Source organism: Nematolebias whitei, chromosome 5 (assembly GCF_014905685.2).
Source record: "Nematolebias whitei isolate Nwh7 chromosome 5, NemWhi1, whole genome shotgun sequence".
NCBI lineage: Eukaryota > Metazoa > Chordata > Actinopteri > Cyprinodontiformes > Rivulidae > Nematolebias > Nematolebias whitei.
In genome coordinates, this window is record NC_056502.1 from 22235371 (window position 1) to 22252598 (window position 17228).

The 17228-nt window shown below is 38.4% G+C and overlaps 3 protein-coding genes across 3 annotated transcripts in view; 2 read left to right on the forward strand and 1 right to left on the reverse strand.

The window, feature by feature from the left end:
- The first annotated feature begins 505 nt into the window (after positions 1–505).
- LOC119410124 (allograft inflammatory factor 1-like) lies at positions 506–1750 on the forward strand. The gene is made up of 6 exons (XM_037677031.1): positions 506–524; positions 633–694; positions 799–865; positions 967–1008; positions 1152–1317; positions 1663–1750. Exons 1-6 carry the CDS (start codon positions 506–508, stop codon positions 1748–1750), a joined length of 444 nt encoding a protein of 147 aa, XP_037532959.1.
- Positions 1751–2767: 1017 nt separating this feature from the next.
- On the forward strand, positions 2768–5906 carry LOC119410125 (casein kinase II subunit beta). The gene is made up of 7 exons (XM_037677032.1): positions 2768–2864; positions 3173–3248; positions 4389–4491; positions 4584–4699; positions 4786–4861; positions 4953–5142; positions 5652–5906. The coding sequence occupies exons 2-7, from the start codon at positions 3177–3179 to the stop codon at positions 5740–5742; spliced, it is 648 nt and encodes a 215-aa protein (XP_037532960.1). The 5' UTR covers positions 2768–2864; positions 3173–3176; the 3' UTR covers positions 5743–5906.
- A 1963-nt stretch (positions 5907–7869) lies between these two features.
- Positions 7870–17228, reverse strand: part of LOC119410307 (protein 4.1) — a 40522-nt gene continuing 31163 nt past the window's right edge. The window contains exons 16-21 of the mRNA XM_037677220.1: positions 15976–16155; positions 11536–11928; positions 10923–11045; positions 10605–10724; positions 10437–10511; positions 7870–8312 (exon numbers count right to left, since the gene is read on the reverse strand). Of these exons, the coding sequence (XP_037533148.1) occupies positions 8283–8312; positions 10437–10511; positions 10605–10724; positions 10923–11045; positions 11536–11928; positions 15976–16155 (921 nt within the window). The 3' untranslated portion in view covers positions 7870–8282. The remainder of the gene's footprint in view (positions 8313–10436; positions 10512–10604; positions 10725–10922; positions 11046–11535; positions 11929–15975; positions 16156–17228) is intronic.

Consider the following 17228-nt stretch of genomic DNA (forward strand, 5'->3'; position numbering starts at 1 on the left):
AAGTTTTTATGTATTGATTCAATATGTTTCATTTAAACTTCCTTAAGTTTAATTCATAAATGTTTTCATAAACTTACAAAAAAAAAAAAAAGATGTTTTCTTTACAATTAAGAGTTTTAGGGGCCAGATTGAGATCGTCCAAGAGCCACTTTTGACCCTCAGAATGTACGTTGCCCACGATTGTAGCAGCATTTGGGTGGGGAAAGTGATAAAGCAGTCCATAGTTCTTTCTCAAAGGGATCTCTTTATTTTGTGCACATGAGCAACACACGTTTTCCTCCCTGAACGATGCAATGCTTCCCTATACTACGCAGTGAAATGTACTTCTTGTTTGTTGCATCACACTTGACCTCTGTTTGCTGCAGCCTTAAATGCAATGCAGGAACTTTTCCCTGCAGGCCAAAACATTTTTCACTTCACTTCCTCTTCTGACAAAATTTACGATCACGACAGTAAAACTGTTCACGGTCAGTGATAGATTTATTTCCCAGCACGGTTCGTAAAAATGAGCAGCGGTGTTCAAGGTTTGTTTGCTTTGTTTCTTGCATTACTTTTAAGATAATTGAACTTGTTTAAAGCGTTGTGCTTTCAATCTTCTGACTGGGCTCTTGTTCATTGTTGACTTCTCTCAGGAGGTAAAGCTTACGGCCTTCTGAAATCACAACAGGAGGAGAAACTCAACTCTGTTAATGAGGTGAACTGAAAAGATGATTAATGCACAATTTGGTGCAGGAAAAGAATTGAAACTTCTGCGATGCAAATGTGTATCAGCTTTTTATTTCTTTTTTTGCTCTTCAGGCTTTTCTCACGGATCCAAAGTATGCAGAAGAGGAAGATCTGGCTTCAAAACTTGAAATGTTTAAAAGTGAGCCATCAGCTGTAATCAATATTTTATATCCTAATATTTTATTAATCAAATGCAAAATCCTCAGTTTGAGTCTAATGCGCTTTTTGTTTGTATTTTAGAGAAATACATGGAGTTTGATCTTAACGACCAAGGGGAAATAGGTGAACATGCACCACTTTTTCATTTAACTATTTTTGGTGTCTGTGAGAATTTTTTTTTAACTTTCATTCTTGACTGACGTTCTTCACAAGCTGCACGTGACACCTTTAGCTCATGTTCTACGTGTGGACTGACACTTTTATAGATATGATGGGGTTGAAACGCATGCTGGAGAAACTCGGGTTAGCCAAAACCCACTTAGAGCTGAAAAAGATGATGTCAGAGGTGGCTGGAAGTGTATCAAGAGACACCATCAGCTACCACGACTTCCTGAATATGATGCTGGGGAAACGAAATGCAATTCTAAAGCTGTGAGTGTGACAGACCTGACTATTCAGAAAACATTTTTTGACACAGTGGCATAAAGGGGACGTTAGGTTTGGAGATGACTGGGGATAAAGAACATTAAAATGTTACAAATTTGTGTCAAACAACTAGAAATATTAATAACCATAACTCGTTATTGAGCTGATCAGATTACAAGACTGGTCATACTTGATTTAATCTGTTTTAATTTAGCAAAACCTGAAAACAAAGTATGTTATATCATATTTAAATGAATCAAAGACTAGTGAAAACAAGCATTGAATAAATGTGAGTACCAAACATGTGTGGAAATGATGTGAAGATGAGCTAACTGTTGTTTCTTTTCTAAGGATCTTGATGTTTGAAGGAATGGGAAAGGAGCAGGAGCAGAAGAGTGCTGGTCCGCCATCTCGCAAAACCTTCTCAGACCTCCCCTAGAGTCTCTATCATTGTTTAAAATGAATAAATACTTCATTGATGCTTTATAGTCAGATTTGTAATAAATTATCTTTGCATTAACAGAACAGAATGTTTTTTAAAAATTTTAAAAAGATGCAATTTTTCCAAAGTAATAAAGCTAAATGTGTTTTTATTGCATTCCCTAACATCTTAATATGCTCTATGTCATATGTGTCAAACTCAAGGCCCGGGGGCCAAATGTGGCCCTCGATGACATCTTATCTGGCCACCAAATGTTATTTTAAATGTAAAATACTTTTATCACTTTAATTTTTTTTTTTTCAATAATCTTTTATTATGATGTCAAAAGTGCAACAGAGAATGCCAAATGAGACTAATCAAACTCTTGATGAGGAACCTGCAACCAAGAAATGACGTTGGGTGTCTAACTTGTTCATGTAGATTCTGAAACCAGCCCTAGTTTGAAAAAGGTTTTAATTTTGGCCCCCTTTTGTAAGTGAGTTTGACACTCCTGCTCTATGTAGTTAAATGGAAAGTTTTTTTTGGTGAGATGGAGAAGGATGATTCTCTGTGGCAACACACGCAGAAGGAAAAGCCTAAAGAAGAAGTTAAATGACAACAGTATTGTGATTCACTGATCTAAAATCAGAAAAGCAACTGACTAAATTGAACAAAAGTTGTGCAAATCCACGTTTGCACTTTTACATTCCAATTTGGACAATTTTATTCACTTGATCAATTTATGTCTGAAAATAAACAATCGTTACTTAAGTGATAACTGATAAAAGTGTAAAAGACGTTAACAATAAAAGTGTGTAAAACATAAAAGTGTAAAAAACATAAACGTTTTGGACATAGTTTTATTCAAAAGTGGGGATGAAGGTTTAATTAAACTTCCTTCTTTCAGTTTTCTTATTTTACTAAAACAACTTAGTTAAGTTTAGTTTAAAAGTCAATCAACAGTGCACAGTGTTCTCTGCACGTTGGTAACACGCGTCACGACCTGGAGCTTTATTCTGAAAACCTTGTACTTCCGGAGACGGGGGCACAACACCGGAAGTTCCACATCTCGGGAGAGAGAACTTACTAGCACAGCTCTCAAACAAATATATTAACAAATATTCATAAAAAGGTGAGTAAACGTGAATTTGTCATCTTTTTTTATATATATATTCACAAACATTGATACATTTAATTTATGTTATAAATAAAAGTATTTTCCCGTGTTCAGTATACGTTACATGGGCGACACAAGCTAGCGTGTTTGAAAAGCTAACGTTAGGTAGCGTTTCAAAAGAGGCAGTCCAAAGTTAGATTGAATCCCGGGTTGAAAATGTAGTTCTGCTAAGTTTAATAAAATAGCTTGGTTTTATTCTGGTTAGCATGTTAGCTAGCCGGTGTGGATGTGAGGTGGGTCACCGCTCTGCTGGTTTTGATCAGGACGATGAGCAGCTCAGAGGAGGTGTCCTGGATATCCTGGTTCTGTGGACTCAGAGGAAATGAGTTCTTCTGTGAGGTAAGCAGCATCAGTTTCACCACAGGTTATTAGAGCTAAAACTACTTTTATTTTCTAGTTGCTATTCAGTTCTAGTAGGTTGACCCTTATAAGTGCTATGTGTTGTCATCATTATATGTCCCCCCCATACAATGACGGAATTAGTTCTCTTCATTTAACCCATCACACCTGGGATGCACCCAGGTGGAGCAGTGGGCAGCTGTGTTAACGCCCGGGGAGCAGTTAGGGATTGGATGTCTTGCTCAGAGACACCACAACCTTATAGAAACCTTACAGAAGTAGCTTTAATGACGAAGAATGAAAATGCAGCATCTTCTTTCAGTTGCAGACACGACTTCTGCTTCAACATAATGAGAACAGAAACACATAAAAGCAAATAGACAATATTTAGAACTGACTGACAGGAGCAAAACGAAGAGAGGCTCACATGGATTAAATGAAACGGTTCTTTGTTTCTGATCAAAACTCCAGGAAAGATACCGGTAGTTAGTTTCTTAAGTTTGTTGGGTTTAAACCTGTATAAATGAACTTCCTGGTTTTCAGTGTCATTGGTTCACTGCTGCTCCAGGTTGGACATGCCCAGCTGTGGTATTGATCACATGTTTCAGTTAGTTTTCATTATGAAGAGTAACATTTCCAATATGCATTAAAAAAAAGCCAAGTACATTTTCATGAGAGGAAGTCTTTAGACGCAAAACGTTTTGAGAAAATAGACTAGTAAAATAGATAGGTTTTATAGTAATAATCATTCAGTAATATATCTGCAGCAAAAGACAAGAGCATATTAAATATCAAGCAAAAGTATTGTCCTTATTTTTGACACTGATTGATTTTGTCTGTGTGCATTTTTCCCAAAACTTTATTTTTATTGCAAGTATTACAAATAAATTGGCTGACAGAGACAGCTTTTCTGTCCCAAGTTGTTTTGTTTTTTTGGGCTGGTGTTGATGTGTGTCTTTTAGTTTAGTTATAACCATTTGCTAGCTGTTACAGCATCTTTCCTTTGTTGTTACCTGCCAGTATTTCCTGCTTAGGCACAAGATTCTTCCCCTATAAAGGCACCACTGTATGGTAGTATTGTGCAGTTACAGCAACAGTAATCAGTGTCCTTAATAACCATCCCATATTTCTGTGTTTTAGGTCGATGAAGACTACATACAGGATAAGTTTAACCTGACAGGTTTAAACGAGCAGGTGCCTCACTACCGCCAGGCTTTGGATATGATTCTCGACCTGGAGCCAGGTGAGGCTGTCAAGAAGCAGTCGTTTTCACGAGGAGGCCTCAATCGAGGACAGTCGATTGAGCTGCCTAAACTGATTTTTTTAATTTAACAGATGAGGAACTTGAAGATAACCAGAACCAGAGCGATTTGATTGAGCAGGCTGCCGAGATGCTTTACGGTCTTATACATGCACGCTACATCCTCACAAACAGAGGCATTGCACAAATGGTGGGTTAATGAAAAGTAACTTCAGAGTTTTTATATGCCGTGTGCTGAAATCATGAGTAGTGATCTGAATTTGTTGATTTTTGTAGCTGGAAAAATATCAGCAGGGGGATTTTGGTTATTGCCCTAGAGTTTATTGTGAAAATCAGCCAATGCTTCCTATTGGTACGTTTGACTTTTTTCCAACGTCACATTAAAGCAACTCACTTACACATGATGAAACCTCCTTTAACTCTTTCTCTCCTGACTGCTATAGGTTTGTCAGACATCCCAGGAGAAGCAATGGTGAAGCTTTATTGCCCAAAGTGTATGGATGTTTACACCCCCAAGTCCTCCAGACACCACCACACAGATGGAGCCTACTTTGGCACGGGGTTCCCTCACATGTTGTTCATGGTGCACCCAGAATATCGACCGAAGCGACCGGCCAACCAGTTTGTGCCGAGGTATGTTCAGACGTTCTTTGTCTGCATTAAACATTGTTAAAACATTTTAAATTAGGGGAGCATGATCAAACCATCACCATTTAAAGTTGAGACTTTTTGAAGTGGGGTTGTGTGGCTTACTCTGGATATTTTAATTAACGTGTCAAGCTAAGTGGTTCGTGTAAAAGCTCACTAATTTTTTTTTCACAATGTCATAATTGCACAAGGCACTTATTTTCACTCAAGGCCGAATGCTCTGGATAGTTGTTATACTCTGAGAAATTCAGAGTTCTTCGCCCCGATTCTTTAAAATAAGCTTGTTCTGTCTACTGCAGGTAAGATGCTAAGTACTCATGACGACGCCACAAAACCTCATTTACAAAAACTACATTTTTGTACCACGTCATCTCGTTGATTTAGACTGTTTGCTTCTGATTGTGAGACCCAGCTGCCTCAGTTGCACAAGAACCAGTTTCAATTACCTTTTTTTTTTTAAGTGTCATTTTGTACCAAAATTTTTTATTTTTCAGGCTATATGGATTCAAAATTCACCCAATGGCCTATCAGCTCCAACTTCAGGCTGCATCAAGTTTCAAAAGCCCGGTGAAGACGATTCGCTAGAACTCCACTTGGAAAAGACAATGAACTCATGGACCCTGTTGTTTACCACTAGTTTGAAGCAGTGCACTATATATTCCCAATAAATGGTTGTACAGTTATAGAAGCCCGTCTGTGTTAATACCTTTTTTTAAATGACCCTTTTTCTCCTATTAAGTGAAACAGCTGCTGAAGTATTTTTTATCTTTATTGAACGTTAAGTGCATCATTTCTGAGAGTCTCTCATAGAAAAGTGATCACAGCAGGTGCAGGATTATAGGAAATAGCCAAAAATGTTTCTAGAGGATTTTCCATCTTGGTGATTGTCAAGACTTTTGACATTTAATTGTAATGAATCATAAAGTTGTAAAAAAAAAAAAAAGTTTGAATATATCTTTTTTTCTGTTTGTTCAAGTTTTTTCCCCCCTCAATTTATTTAGTAAATAAGGTAAATAAGAGGGATATAATGTGCAGCTAAAACCTACAGGCTGGAGTCCTGACTAACAAGAACTTCAGCTGCTCTACATTCAAGCTGCCTACAGATGAAAGGATTTCAGGATTCATCTCAACACCCGCTGTCGTTCATGCCACAAGTTTACATTTTAAGATCATTTTATGTTGAGAAATGAGTTCTAGCTGTTATGGTCAAACCTACCACCAAAATTTAGTTCAGTAGTTGTTAAACTGACTGAATCTTGAGGCATATTTTGTGTTTTTAAGGTCAGTTGCTTTGGCAGCCATCTTGAACTGGGTTAACTCTAAAAATAATCAGTTGTACATCCAATGATTTGCCAGTTCAAATAAAATGTGTCTTGATGTTCAAAATATTTTAGTAACAAATGTACAGATGGGAGCACAAACATTACAGTCCATACCCTTGGGTAGAAAACTGCTTGCTACAATACTTTGCACCTAATGATTCAAGCGACTAGTCATTTTCCTGATGGTTGAGTGTTGTGGTAAAACAAGTGTACACTTCACACAGACAGCCCAACAAAAAGAAAGTTAATGCATATGTTTTTATTCATAAAAAGACGAGGATAATTCACAAAGCAACAATAGTTTCTTGGTCTAAAACCTACTTTTATGTAATCTACATTTCATCCTGGGGAAGATTGTGTCTTTTTTTTTCTTTGTTTTTGCCCATGAAGCTAAAATACCAAGGGGTTCTTTTTGTGTTAGAAAGAAAAAGATTTGATAACAAAACAGTTCATCTAAAAGGGGATTCATACGTTCCTCTCTATAGAAAACGTACAGCAAGTGAGAGCGATCTACGTCAAACTACGTGGTAAAAAAGGCTTCGTGAACTGCATGTGATCGACATCTCTAGCTGAAGCCTCGCAGCTCATGTTAAAACACCACAGTACATCAAAATCACAAACAGTCCTGACTTTACAAATCATTTACTGTGTAGCAGAACGTGTAAAAATAAAGAAAAACTGCTTCTGTGAGAGAAAAAGCCACATATACTCAGGCAGCTGCCTTCACGTCTTACACGTGGTTATTGTAAAACATTTTCTAGACCTCACTCGAGTGATCAACAATGTACATTTCTAATAAAAATGGTTTATTCGTCATACAATCGTGGAGGTCTGTAGTTTTACATCATCAAAACCTGAGATAAGTGGAGCAAAGCTAGTGTAACTTTTAGTTTAGCTAGTGAAACCTAAAATATGCTCAAATGTGACGGACGACACTGAAGAAAATGTTTAAGGGCAGCACTCCGCTGTGGAGCGTGAAAACTTGAATAAACTTGGACTGCAAGAGGAAACAATGATTCAGAGGCAAAACAGGTCTTAAATAGAGACTTTAACAGTTCAGCAGTTAAATGAGCAGACTGATATGAATAACTTAAAAACCTCAATTATTTTTTTACAAATACTATAAAAAGCATACTTTTACAAAATAGAGAAATATTTCAAAATAGATCAATTTTTACTTCCAACTTTACAAGAACGTGTAAGCTACTGGTTCTCTGCTAGTTTGTTGAGCAAAGATTTATTTATTTTTTTTGTACCTGAGCGAGAAAACATAATCCTTCCAAATTTGAGCACTGAATATTTTTTGTATCGATGTGAGGTATTTTGTTTTAGAAAAGGAAATAAAATCTGAATTGAACAGACGAGTAAACGGAAAAAAAAAGAAAAGAAACTTGTTCGGAGTTCACTTGAACGTTTTCACGAGTAGCACCAAGGGAATAAAAGCTAATTGTGGTTTCTGAATTAAAAGTGGGAAAAAAATAGCATTTTTTAAAAATCCATGTAAAAACCACTGAAAAATAAAAGCATTTAAAGCAAACTGAGATCACTCAACTGAAAGGCTGGTTGTTCAACCAATACAAATGTTCACACTAAGCCTTTAAAACACAGCAATGATAAAAGCATTCCATCAGTCGTGTGCAGCCCTACCTACTACTGAACTTTAAAACAACACCAAAACAAAGTATCAGTCATTTTGGGTGCAGATTTGGAGGTCTTGTGCACAAACAGAAGTGGTGACCGTGTGTTAACTGCTGCAGAAGGTGGAGAGCATCCGAGTGTTGAGTCAAAGAAACACGAGTGTCGTTACAACGCTGACGCTCCGCCCTGCTTCTCCTGCAACACACACACAAACGACATGATTAATTACAACAAACTGTCACTTAGATTACACGTTCACCAACAGAAGAGTGACGTTTTGGGAGATCTAGCATCCTTCATGTTGTTAAATGAAAAGACTTAAACATGCAGCTATCTTTTAGAAATCTAAAGCTTCAGTTTGCACAGACCTCAGCTGAGGATGGGAAGCCATTTCATCATTTTAAAATTGATAACATTTAAAGGTACAATAACCTTATTAATGATCAATGTTTCAAACTCGTTAGTTGAGATGCAGAGTTTTAGATCTCGCTTCCTTGCATGACAAAGTTTCAAGCCAAGCTCTTGTACGACCGCTCTCAAAGCATGTGACGGTGCAGACTCTCAGCTACTACCACACCACACTGCAGTCCATGGAAAACAGGCTGAGCTGTAACCACATATGGGTTTACTGACACCAGTAAGTTGTAGCAGTCATAATAAACCAGTTGGGCTCTTTTGGGGTCACATATGTTACTTTCTTAGAGTTTCAAAAAAATCCATCCACTGGTTCAAGAGATATTTTGCTAACGAACACATGCACACACAAGACAGGCAATTACATGATAGTCTGTCTTTTGTGGCAATAAGCACCTGAGATATGAATAATAATTAATATATTAAACCGACGAGCTCGCACAGTAATTTCTCTGTCACTCGTTGGCTCCATGAACGCTTCTGTGTGTTGGATCTGGTGTTATTTAAGCTTTTAAAAGGCAAACGTTAGAAAAGATGCTTTTAGGGACCTAATCTAAACTGTGATACCTGCTGGGTTTCTGTTATCCTCAGTAAAGAAAACAGGTTTTATTCTGTCACTAGGAAAAGAATAACATTTTCTACTTGACCTTTGAAAGAAAAATACAATATCACAGATCATTTCTCAAGTTAGGTCAAATATGAAACCGTTTATATTATCATTTACTTATTTTATTGTTTAGTTAATAGCAATAGTCGGTAATAAATAAAAGTTTGGGTTTTTACTTCCAAGACTGCTACAGGGTGATTTTTAAGTTAAGAGGAGGATAAAGGTGAGCTTATCTGTACAGCTCCCTGAAATGAGATGTGTTTAAACTGGCAGAAAATCTGTAGGTATAAGACACACCGGCAGGTCTGTAGATATCTTTAGGGATGCACGACATTGGGATTTTTGGCTGATATCTGATATGCCAATATGTTAAAACTTGTTGGGCCAATAACCGATACAAATACTGATATTTTGTTTCCTAGACCTACTTACAGAGACTACATAGTTTTCTCTGCTGTGGAATTAAAATACTACATTCTTCTGCATGGACTTTGTAAGTTTGGCCTGCTAACAAATGCAGATGCCAAAAAGGGGGCTGAAAATGATGCAACACTTCAACTTGGATTATGTTTTAATGTCAAATTTATTCATGACATTTACTCTTCTCTAATACAATGACAACACTCAGTGCAAATTTGTACATTTTCATAAATCTAAACTCAACCTGTTCACAAACGACAAGTGAAAAGCGCAGAAGTAGTAGTGCATGGTGCATTTTGACTTCTTCTCCACCATGATCAGATCAGGTAGGCATGCGTGACGTCATCATGTGCTGGCGCTGCAGGCATCCTTTCACTGGGTTGTCATACAAAAACAGCGCCTTTTATATCGGTAAGTTATTTTGATGGAATGGCTGATGTCCGATATTTAACTTTAACACTACTATCGGCCGATACCATGCCAACAATATTGTGCATCCCTAGATACTTTCTTGTTTTTCCTGAAGATTTTGAGTTGGTACTGACTTTGAACAACCCTAAAATAAATCATACCAACTATAGAAAACCATCTCCTCTGTAACTGAATGAAGATTCAAAAAGTTAGATTTGTGCAGGTATTTGTTGCAAAAGCACAAATTACAAGATACTGACAGATCTTTCTCTGTGTCCTCAATGGACTGGTTTTTAGAAATTGTATTAAACTTTTTATCGTCATCAAATGAAAGTTTGTGCAACATTTTATTTTCTGAAACAGCTGAAAGAACACCAATAAGTATGTTAGTTTAAGACTTTTTTGCATAGGTCCTACTTTATGGCGTTTGTGTAATGAACAGGTGGTAACTTAATTAAATGCTGTACCTCGTCTCCGTCATCGTCTGCAGAAATGACGATCCTCTTCTCCACACGAGTCTCCGTGGATCCACTTTTCACTACCTGTATGGGTAGTATTTAAGTGTTTAATGTATTTAAGAGTTAAATTAAATTAAACTGAAACCAATAAAGGGGGAAATAATCGGTTCTGCTAACTTTAGAGATCTGAGTAGTGGTGGTGGTGATGGTGGTGCCGCTGGTCGTCTCTGAGGAAATGGTCTGAGAACTGGAAAATGTTGTGGTGTCTTTGTCCTCGTCTGTTCCTTCATCTGCCACCTGAGAAAAAAAAACAACAAACAAAAAAAGCACTGAGTAATCAATCAAATCAAAGTAACTCTGACCTCCCGTTAGAGAAGGTGCAGTGGAGTGAGCACCCCCCACCCCAACCCCCACCCAGTGCAGCTTGTCATCAGTTCTCCTTGATGCCAACCTGACCTCCTGCAGGATGGGCAGATCTGCTGCTGGAGCCCCTACCTTTGAAGACTCATAGGTGAAGGTCTTGGTGGGGATGATGGGGACCTCTGTGGTGGAGACGTTGCTGGACAGGGTGTTTGAAACAGCTGTGATGGTAACAGTCTGGGTCTGCACCAGAGGGGGCTGTGAATGGGAGCATAGCCCCATGAGTTGAACCGGACGCCTCACAGAAAACTGTGTCCTCTCACACCATGCATTCTCCTAAGTGCAAATCATTTCCACCACCAGCAGCCCACGTTAGTTTGAATTATATTTGAAAGACAAGCGTGTTATATTCCTTCCTGCTAGGATTTATCACACATAAAACAGAAGAAATCAGTCTCAAGTGTATTAGAATTAGACACACTGAGAAAATGTAATCATTTTTGTGTCAAAGTACTTGTAGAGCAAGCCGTCACCATGGTGAAGCTCTCTGAACACCACTGCCCAACACCTCTGCAGCATTTAAAACTCCATTTAAAAGCAATTCTCACCACTCTGACTGTATTCACCACCTTTATAAATAGTTTGTCATTTTCATGCGTCGTGCTGCAAAGGAGCGAGTGAGTGTGGCAGCTAAAAGCCGAGCAGAGAAAGAAGCAGCATTCCCACCCTGAGGGATTCAGGAGACTACCTGGAAGCAGCGTATGACCTGTGGACCATCGCTCCAGAAATAGGAAGCTTGGGAAGATCCAACCGGTCTCCCGGAGCACTCCGACACTCCAGGATATAGTCCTTCGTCCTCCTGGACCGCAGCTAAACCTTTACAGAAAGGCTCGAAGGACGGAGGAGCCAGCTGGGCCATTTCCACCTCTACGATCGGCACCAAGAGCGGATCAAAAACTACAACCTCCTCGTGATCGTGTGGCTTCTCCTCAACAGGAGCGTGGAGAGCTTCGAAACCATCAGGCCCGCTCTCATGGCTCGCTGTGGGGCTGGGTGTGTCTGAAAAGCTCCGATTACTGATGGTTTCCTCGTGAGAAGCTTTAGTCTCTGAAGGTTTGCAAAGGGAACTAATGCACACGCTCTAAAAAAGACAAACACAGTCACTGTGGGATCATGGCAGCTCTTCGGTATCACACGTGACACAAAAATGTTTGCATGCAGGTACGTCAGGTCTGACAGTATAATTAGGACAGATGTCAAGAAGATGGTATGATGTTAATTTTTTTTAATAAATTATCACTTTTGGAGCTACAGCTGAACTGTGCAGGCCACAGGTTGACACTCCAGATGACTGGAGCAACATGAATTCAGCTGAATATTGTTTTGTTTTTTTACTATGAAATATGACACCAAGTTCATTTCATAAATCTCTACTAAAAACAGAGCATAAAAATAACTAAGATATGTTGCAAAATGTTAAATTTTTAATTTCTAGTTGTGAATATTTCTGGCTTTTTAATTTTGTGTTTTCACATTTCAAATCTCCACTAGTTTTAATTTTGTGCAACCAAAACTAATTTTAAGAAACCTCAAGGAGTTGTTTGGTCTCATTAGCTTTGTCCTATTTTCTGCATTAGAGGTGGATAATATGTTAGATTGGACTTTACTTTGAAATAACAAGTACACAATTATGATACTATTTCTGGTGAACATGATCATTTTTAGACACGTTACCTTATAACTTTTGTTAAAACAAACAAACAAAAAAAGGTCTGTTTGTTACATTTAACTGTAAATTACTTTCAGTTGTTTTATTTTATCATGTAGGTATTTACACCTGAACGTGTTTTATCTTTTTGAGACAAAATAACTCATTTTACTTTAAAAGGTGCAGCTTTAATACAATTTTTTGCTACAACTCTGTTATAAATTCTGCTTTGAGTTGTAGACCCCAGTTTTCACCAACACTTGCAAAGAACAAAAGAAGCGTTAAAAATAAAATTCAGCCAAAAGTTGCTGACGTAAATTCATTTATGTACATTTAAGTATTTTGAGTTTCGCAGCGTGTTGCCAACTTAGATAGTTTCACAGCTTTTTTTGTTTTGGACAATTTTTAAAATTTATTGGGCGGATTAGATGAGATAAAACGTGAGGACTTACAAAGACACCATAAACAACTAGTTGAGTACAGCCATGCACTTGAATAACATAGCATCTATAATGAAAGAACAAAGCATCTCCTGAGCTGTAGATGGAATGTCTTTTATTTCTTGGTCTAAGTTGATTGTCAAAGAGTCATGCAACAAGAAATCTCTCGCAACTTGCACATATTGCCTTTCCTCATACTGCTGAGGGACAAATAAAGTTTTACAACTGAGCTGCCTTAAGGTTTCCCACCTTAATAAATGTTAAACTCCCCCTGAACCAAACCTGCAGTGTGTACTTCATGTGCTTTCAGGACTAAAAAAAAGTCACAGTGATCAGTTTATATAAAAACAAAACCCTAACTCTAGTGATACTATACAGTAAAAGTACTTAAGATGTGTACAAAAACAAGCTCAAAGAGACAGTAAAAACTACTAAATATATGATAATTTGTAAATATCTTTAAATGATTAAACAGTAGCAGACTGACATGTTGGACTCATTTCCAGCCCTAACCAATCTTTAGAGATGAAATCTGTATCTGAGAAACTGAACGGATCGTGCAGACGTGGCAAAGAATCAGAAAAAGTCCCGTTCAAAGGAAGTCAGGTAAAAGGCTGCAGCTTCCTGAGCAGAGGATGAAGGATGAAGGATGCTGGAGTGGTGTTGCAGAGGACAGAAGTAGAAAAGAAAGGTAGAGCATGATGGTAGATGGGCTAGACGTTGTCTCCGTGGGTCACGGTCACACCTGCATGGAGGTTTCCGAAGTGTTGATACGGCCCCTCAGCTGCGTTTGGAGTAGAAGTCTAGCAGAGGGCCGCGCGGGAGGCGGATGACAAACTGAGAGGAGGGAGGAGGAGGAAGGAGGGAAGACATGAGAGGAAGGAGATGTCTGCAATGACCAAAACACTGCCAGAATTTTCAATAGGTAATTATTCAAAGTACTTAATATTCGAATTTAAAAACAAAAGATTTTAAATGTTTTGTAGTTCAGAGCATGGAAACACCAGTACATGCATTTTAACATGCAATCTTTATTCTCCATGCCCAACAAACTTATTTACTTTTTGGAAAAGACAGAAAGTCATCCACACTTGCCACATAATTCAAAATGAAAGAACAAGATTGAAATATTTTTAAATTTAAGTACAGTAGTCTCCCGCTACTTTGCAGTTAGTTTTTCGCGGACTCGCTCCATCATGGTTTTTCAAAGTAAGATTGGACATAACACAATTGGCTGAATGATGGATGAGTCGCATGATCTGCATGGAAACGTTTATTTAAAATGAATTATTTTAAATTATTTAGCACCTGTGTGCAGCCCACAGCTGCAGGAGAAGCTTCTTCATGCAGTGTGTCACTCTGCAGCGGAGAAGTGGGCGTGGCCAAGAGTGCTTGCAGGTGGCAGAGTGCAGCGGGAGGCAGAGAGCTGAAATCATGACAAGCTGTGCTCTTTTAGAGCGTTTAGAGTTTAGAAACATTGTTTAGAATATTGCAAGAGTGTGGGAATGGTTTAAAACGACTTAATATACGTATATATAAATACTAAAATAAACTGCTACATACTACTACTATTCCTACTTTGCGGTTTTTCACTTATCGCAGGGCTTCAGGGTACGGATCCCCCGCGATAAACAAGGGACTACTGTACTCAAGTCCAAAATATTAAAAAACTGATTGTCAATAAAGCAAATGTCAAGTTTAGTCAAACTTTTAATGAGCCATACACTGAACAACATCTACATATAGTATGCTTTTAATAGATGTTCTTGTTTTGGAATCAGGGCAACATTTTACAATAATGTTTAATTTTTTTAAACTGCAAGTTGTGCACTTCAGTAAACTTGTAACAAACATCCCGTTAAGCATGATGTTCTGTTTGTACAACGATGGGGTATAATCTGGATACAAGTAGCTGAAAGAAGCAAAATGATCCAAAATAAAATGTTTATTGTAATAAAGCTCCATTATGTCTGCTGCTCAAAGTCTGTTTCTGTTTTTAACAGATGTTAGTCTGTTGTAATTACACATTAATGATGACTAATAAACTGAAAAGTTCATAAAAAAAAAGTGAAACAAGAATAAATAGTGTGTGTCTCGTTCCACAAGAGGTTCTTTAATGTGTGCAAAACTGTTTTTTTAAACTATTTTTTGCCAACTTGTGACATGACATTGATTTCAGTGCATCTCTAATACTTACTGACAATCTGGTGTACTCAAATGTAAAAGTATTTTAAAGTTGAGTCTTCATGTTATTATACTGTTTTATTTTTAATGAAAGGTTTTAGTTTCTTACTAGAATATTTTAAATTGGGGCAGGCTGCATTAATGTTTATTAAAGCAGTGTAACGTCTGACGCAAATGTGAATGAGGCTGTGTCTCTTCATGAAAGAACAACCAGACCTGGAGGAAACATCAGCCAAACATAAAGTGAAAGCAGCAAAGAAAAAACTAAATAAGCAAAAAGAGGATGAACAGAGAGAAAAGGGAAGGTAGGGAAACAGCCCTCGGTGTCAGAGCGTGCAAACCTTTGTGAAAGTGGTCATGTTTTAGTCATGCAGTAAATTTTCAGTCAGGTCTGTCAGTCATGCAACGCAAACATGTCAGGCTTCAGATCCAATGCAGATTAGATCCAGACCAAGTGAGTTCTCAGAGAGTGGACAACATGTCCCACAGAAACCTCACCCGCATTCTTCTCTTATGTGGAAGAACAAAAGCGCAGGCCCGACTTCACAAGGCCATCGGCATTCTCTGTACACATGCATGTGCTGCACACCACATGCCACAGCCTCCAGCAGGACATGCGTACACACTGCTCAAACTGTTGGACAACTGTCTCTTGTCTTAATCCACTTCTATTCAGCTCAGTTTACCATCAAATGTACTCCCCTTAAGATGCAATAGACAAGTCTTTCCACAAAGTGATGATTTCAGTTCAGGAACTGATCATCTGGAGAAGCTAATTCCATTAAAATGTTTAAATTCCCCTCTCAGTTCCTGAACTGACAAGAAGCTGGTGACCTGATTCCTGCGGGACACTTACCCCGTCTGCACCGGGTAGAGGCTGACCGTTGATACCCAGCGTACGAAACGGAGAGTGAGTGGACAGACGCTTGTCCCACTCGCTCGGCCTCGACTCGGGAACAGACTCCATGAAGTTCCTCTTCAGCTCGCTGATGCTGGCATGGTGCCGGATCAGCTCCTCCTGAGGTCCGTCAAAGTCCTGCATGGAGGAGAGACCGGACGGTGTTTGGAGGGAAAGGGACAACGATGGGTGGTGGAATTTGACAATTGAAGCAAGAAAAAAACAGGTAAAAAAAAAAATAGACACAAAAAGGTACATGAGGGAGACGAACAGGTTGAAAGAAAAGGATGTTTCGGGAACAGAAGAAAACATAAAAACAAAGTTAGCAACAAAGAGCCACAAAATCAACTGATTCTGATTACATGAATAAGCTGAAGCAGTGTTAACAGGTGATTCAATAAAACCAAACAGAAGGAGCCAACACTTTCAATGTTTGCACTTCTAGCTAGAAGTGCAAATACTTCTAGTTTTCTGACGTGCTGTATTAGCATATCTGATCCTTAAATTAAGTCTGTCAGCTGATTTACTGACGCTGTGAACAAGCGGTGACTTTAAAATACACAGCACAGTAATTTGATTTCATGGTCACGGCATTAGGACTGCAGTGAAATGCAGAGAGAACAGGCTGCAAATCAAATGAGAGCTGATGACATAGCACAGGTTGCGGAAGATGAAGCATCTCTTAAAAAGAATAGAAAAACCTGTTCATTTAGGACAAATGAACAAGTTGGTCTTCATAAAGCAGCATATGACATTGCATAACATACTGCAGACAGTTCATTTCTTCATCAACACCTGTTTTGGTGCCTAAAAGCAAATTCATTTTAAGTCTTAATCCATTTTTTTGTAATTATTATTGCTTAAATTGACAAAAAAAAAAAACTTTTTGTAATAACTGCTGCAAAAGTGTAATGCATTTCTTGTAACTTAGAAAAGAGATGAAGGAAAACAAAGCAGAAGCAGCAACAGTGACGATTAAAAACAGAGTACCGTATTTTCCGCCGCACACGTCGCTCCGTCCTATAAGTCGCATCAGTTCAAATATGTCTAATAAAGTGGGAAAATCCATGAATACATTGCTTCGCCATGTGCGTCGCACCCATTATTCGTCACCGCTGACGTGTCGCGTTCGTTACGCATCAGCGGTGACAACCCGGAAATGTGGGCCAGTGTTGTGCTAAAAATTGATGGGCTGCCAAATGGCAGCCGCA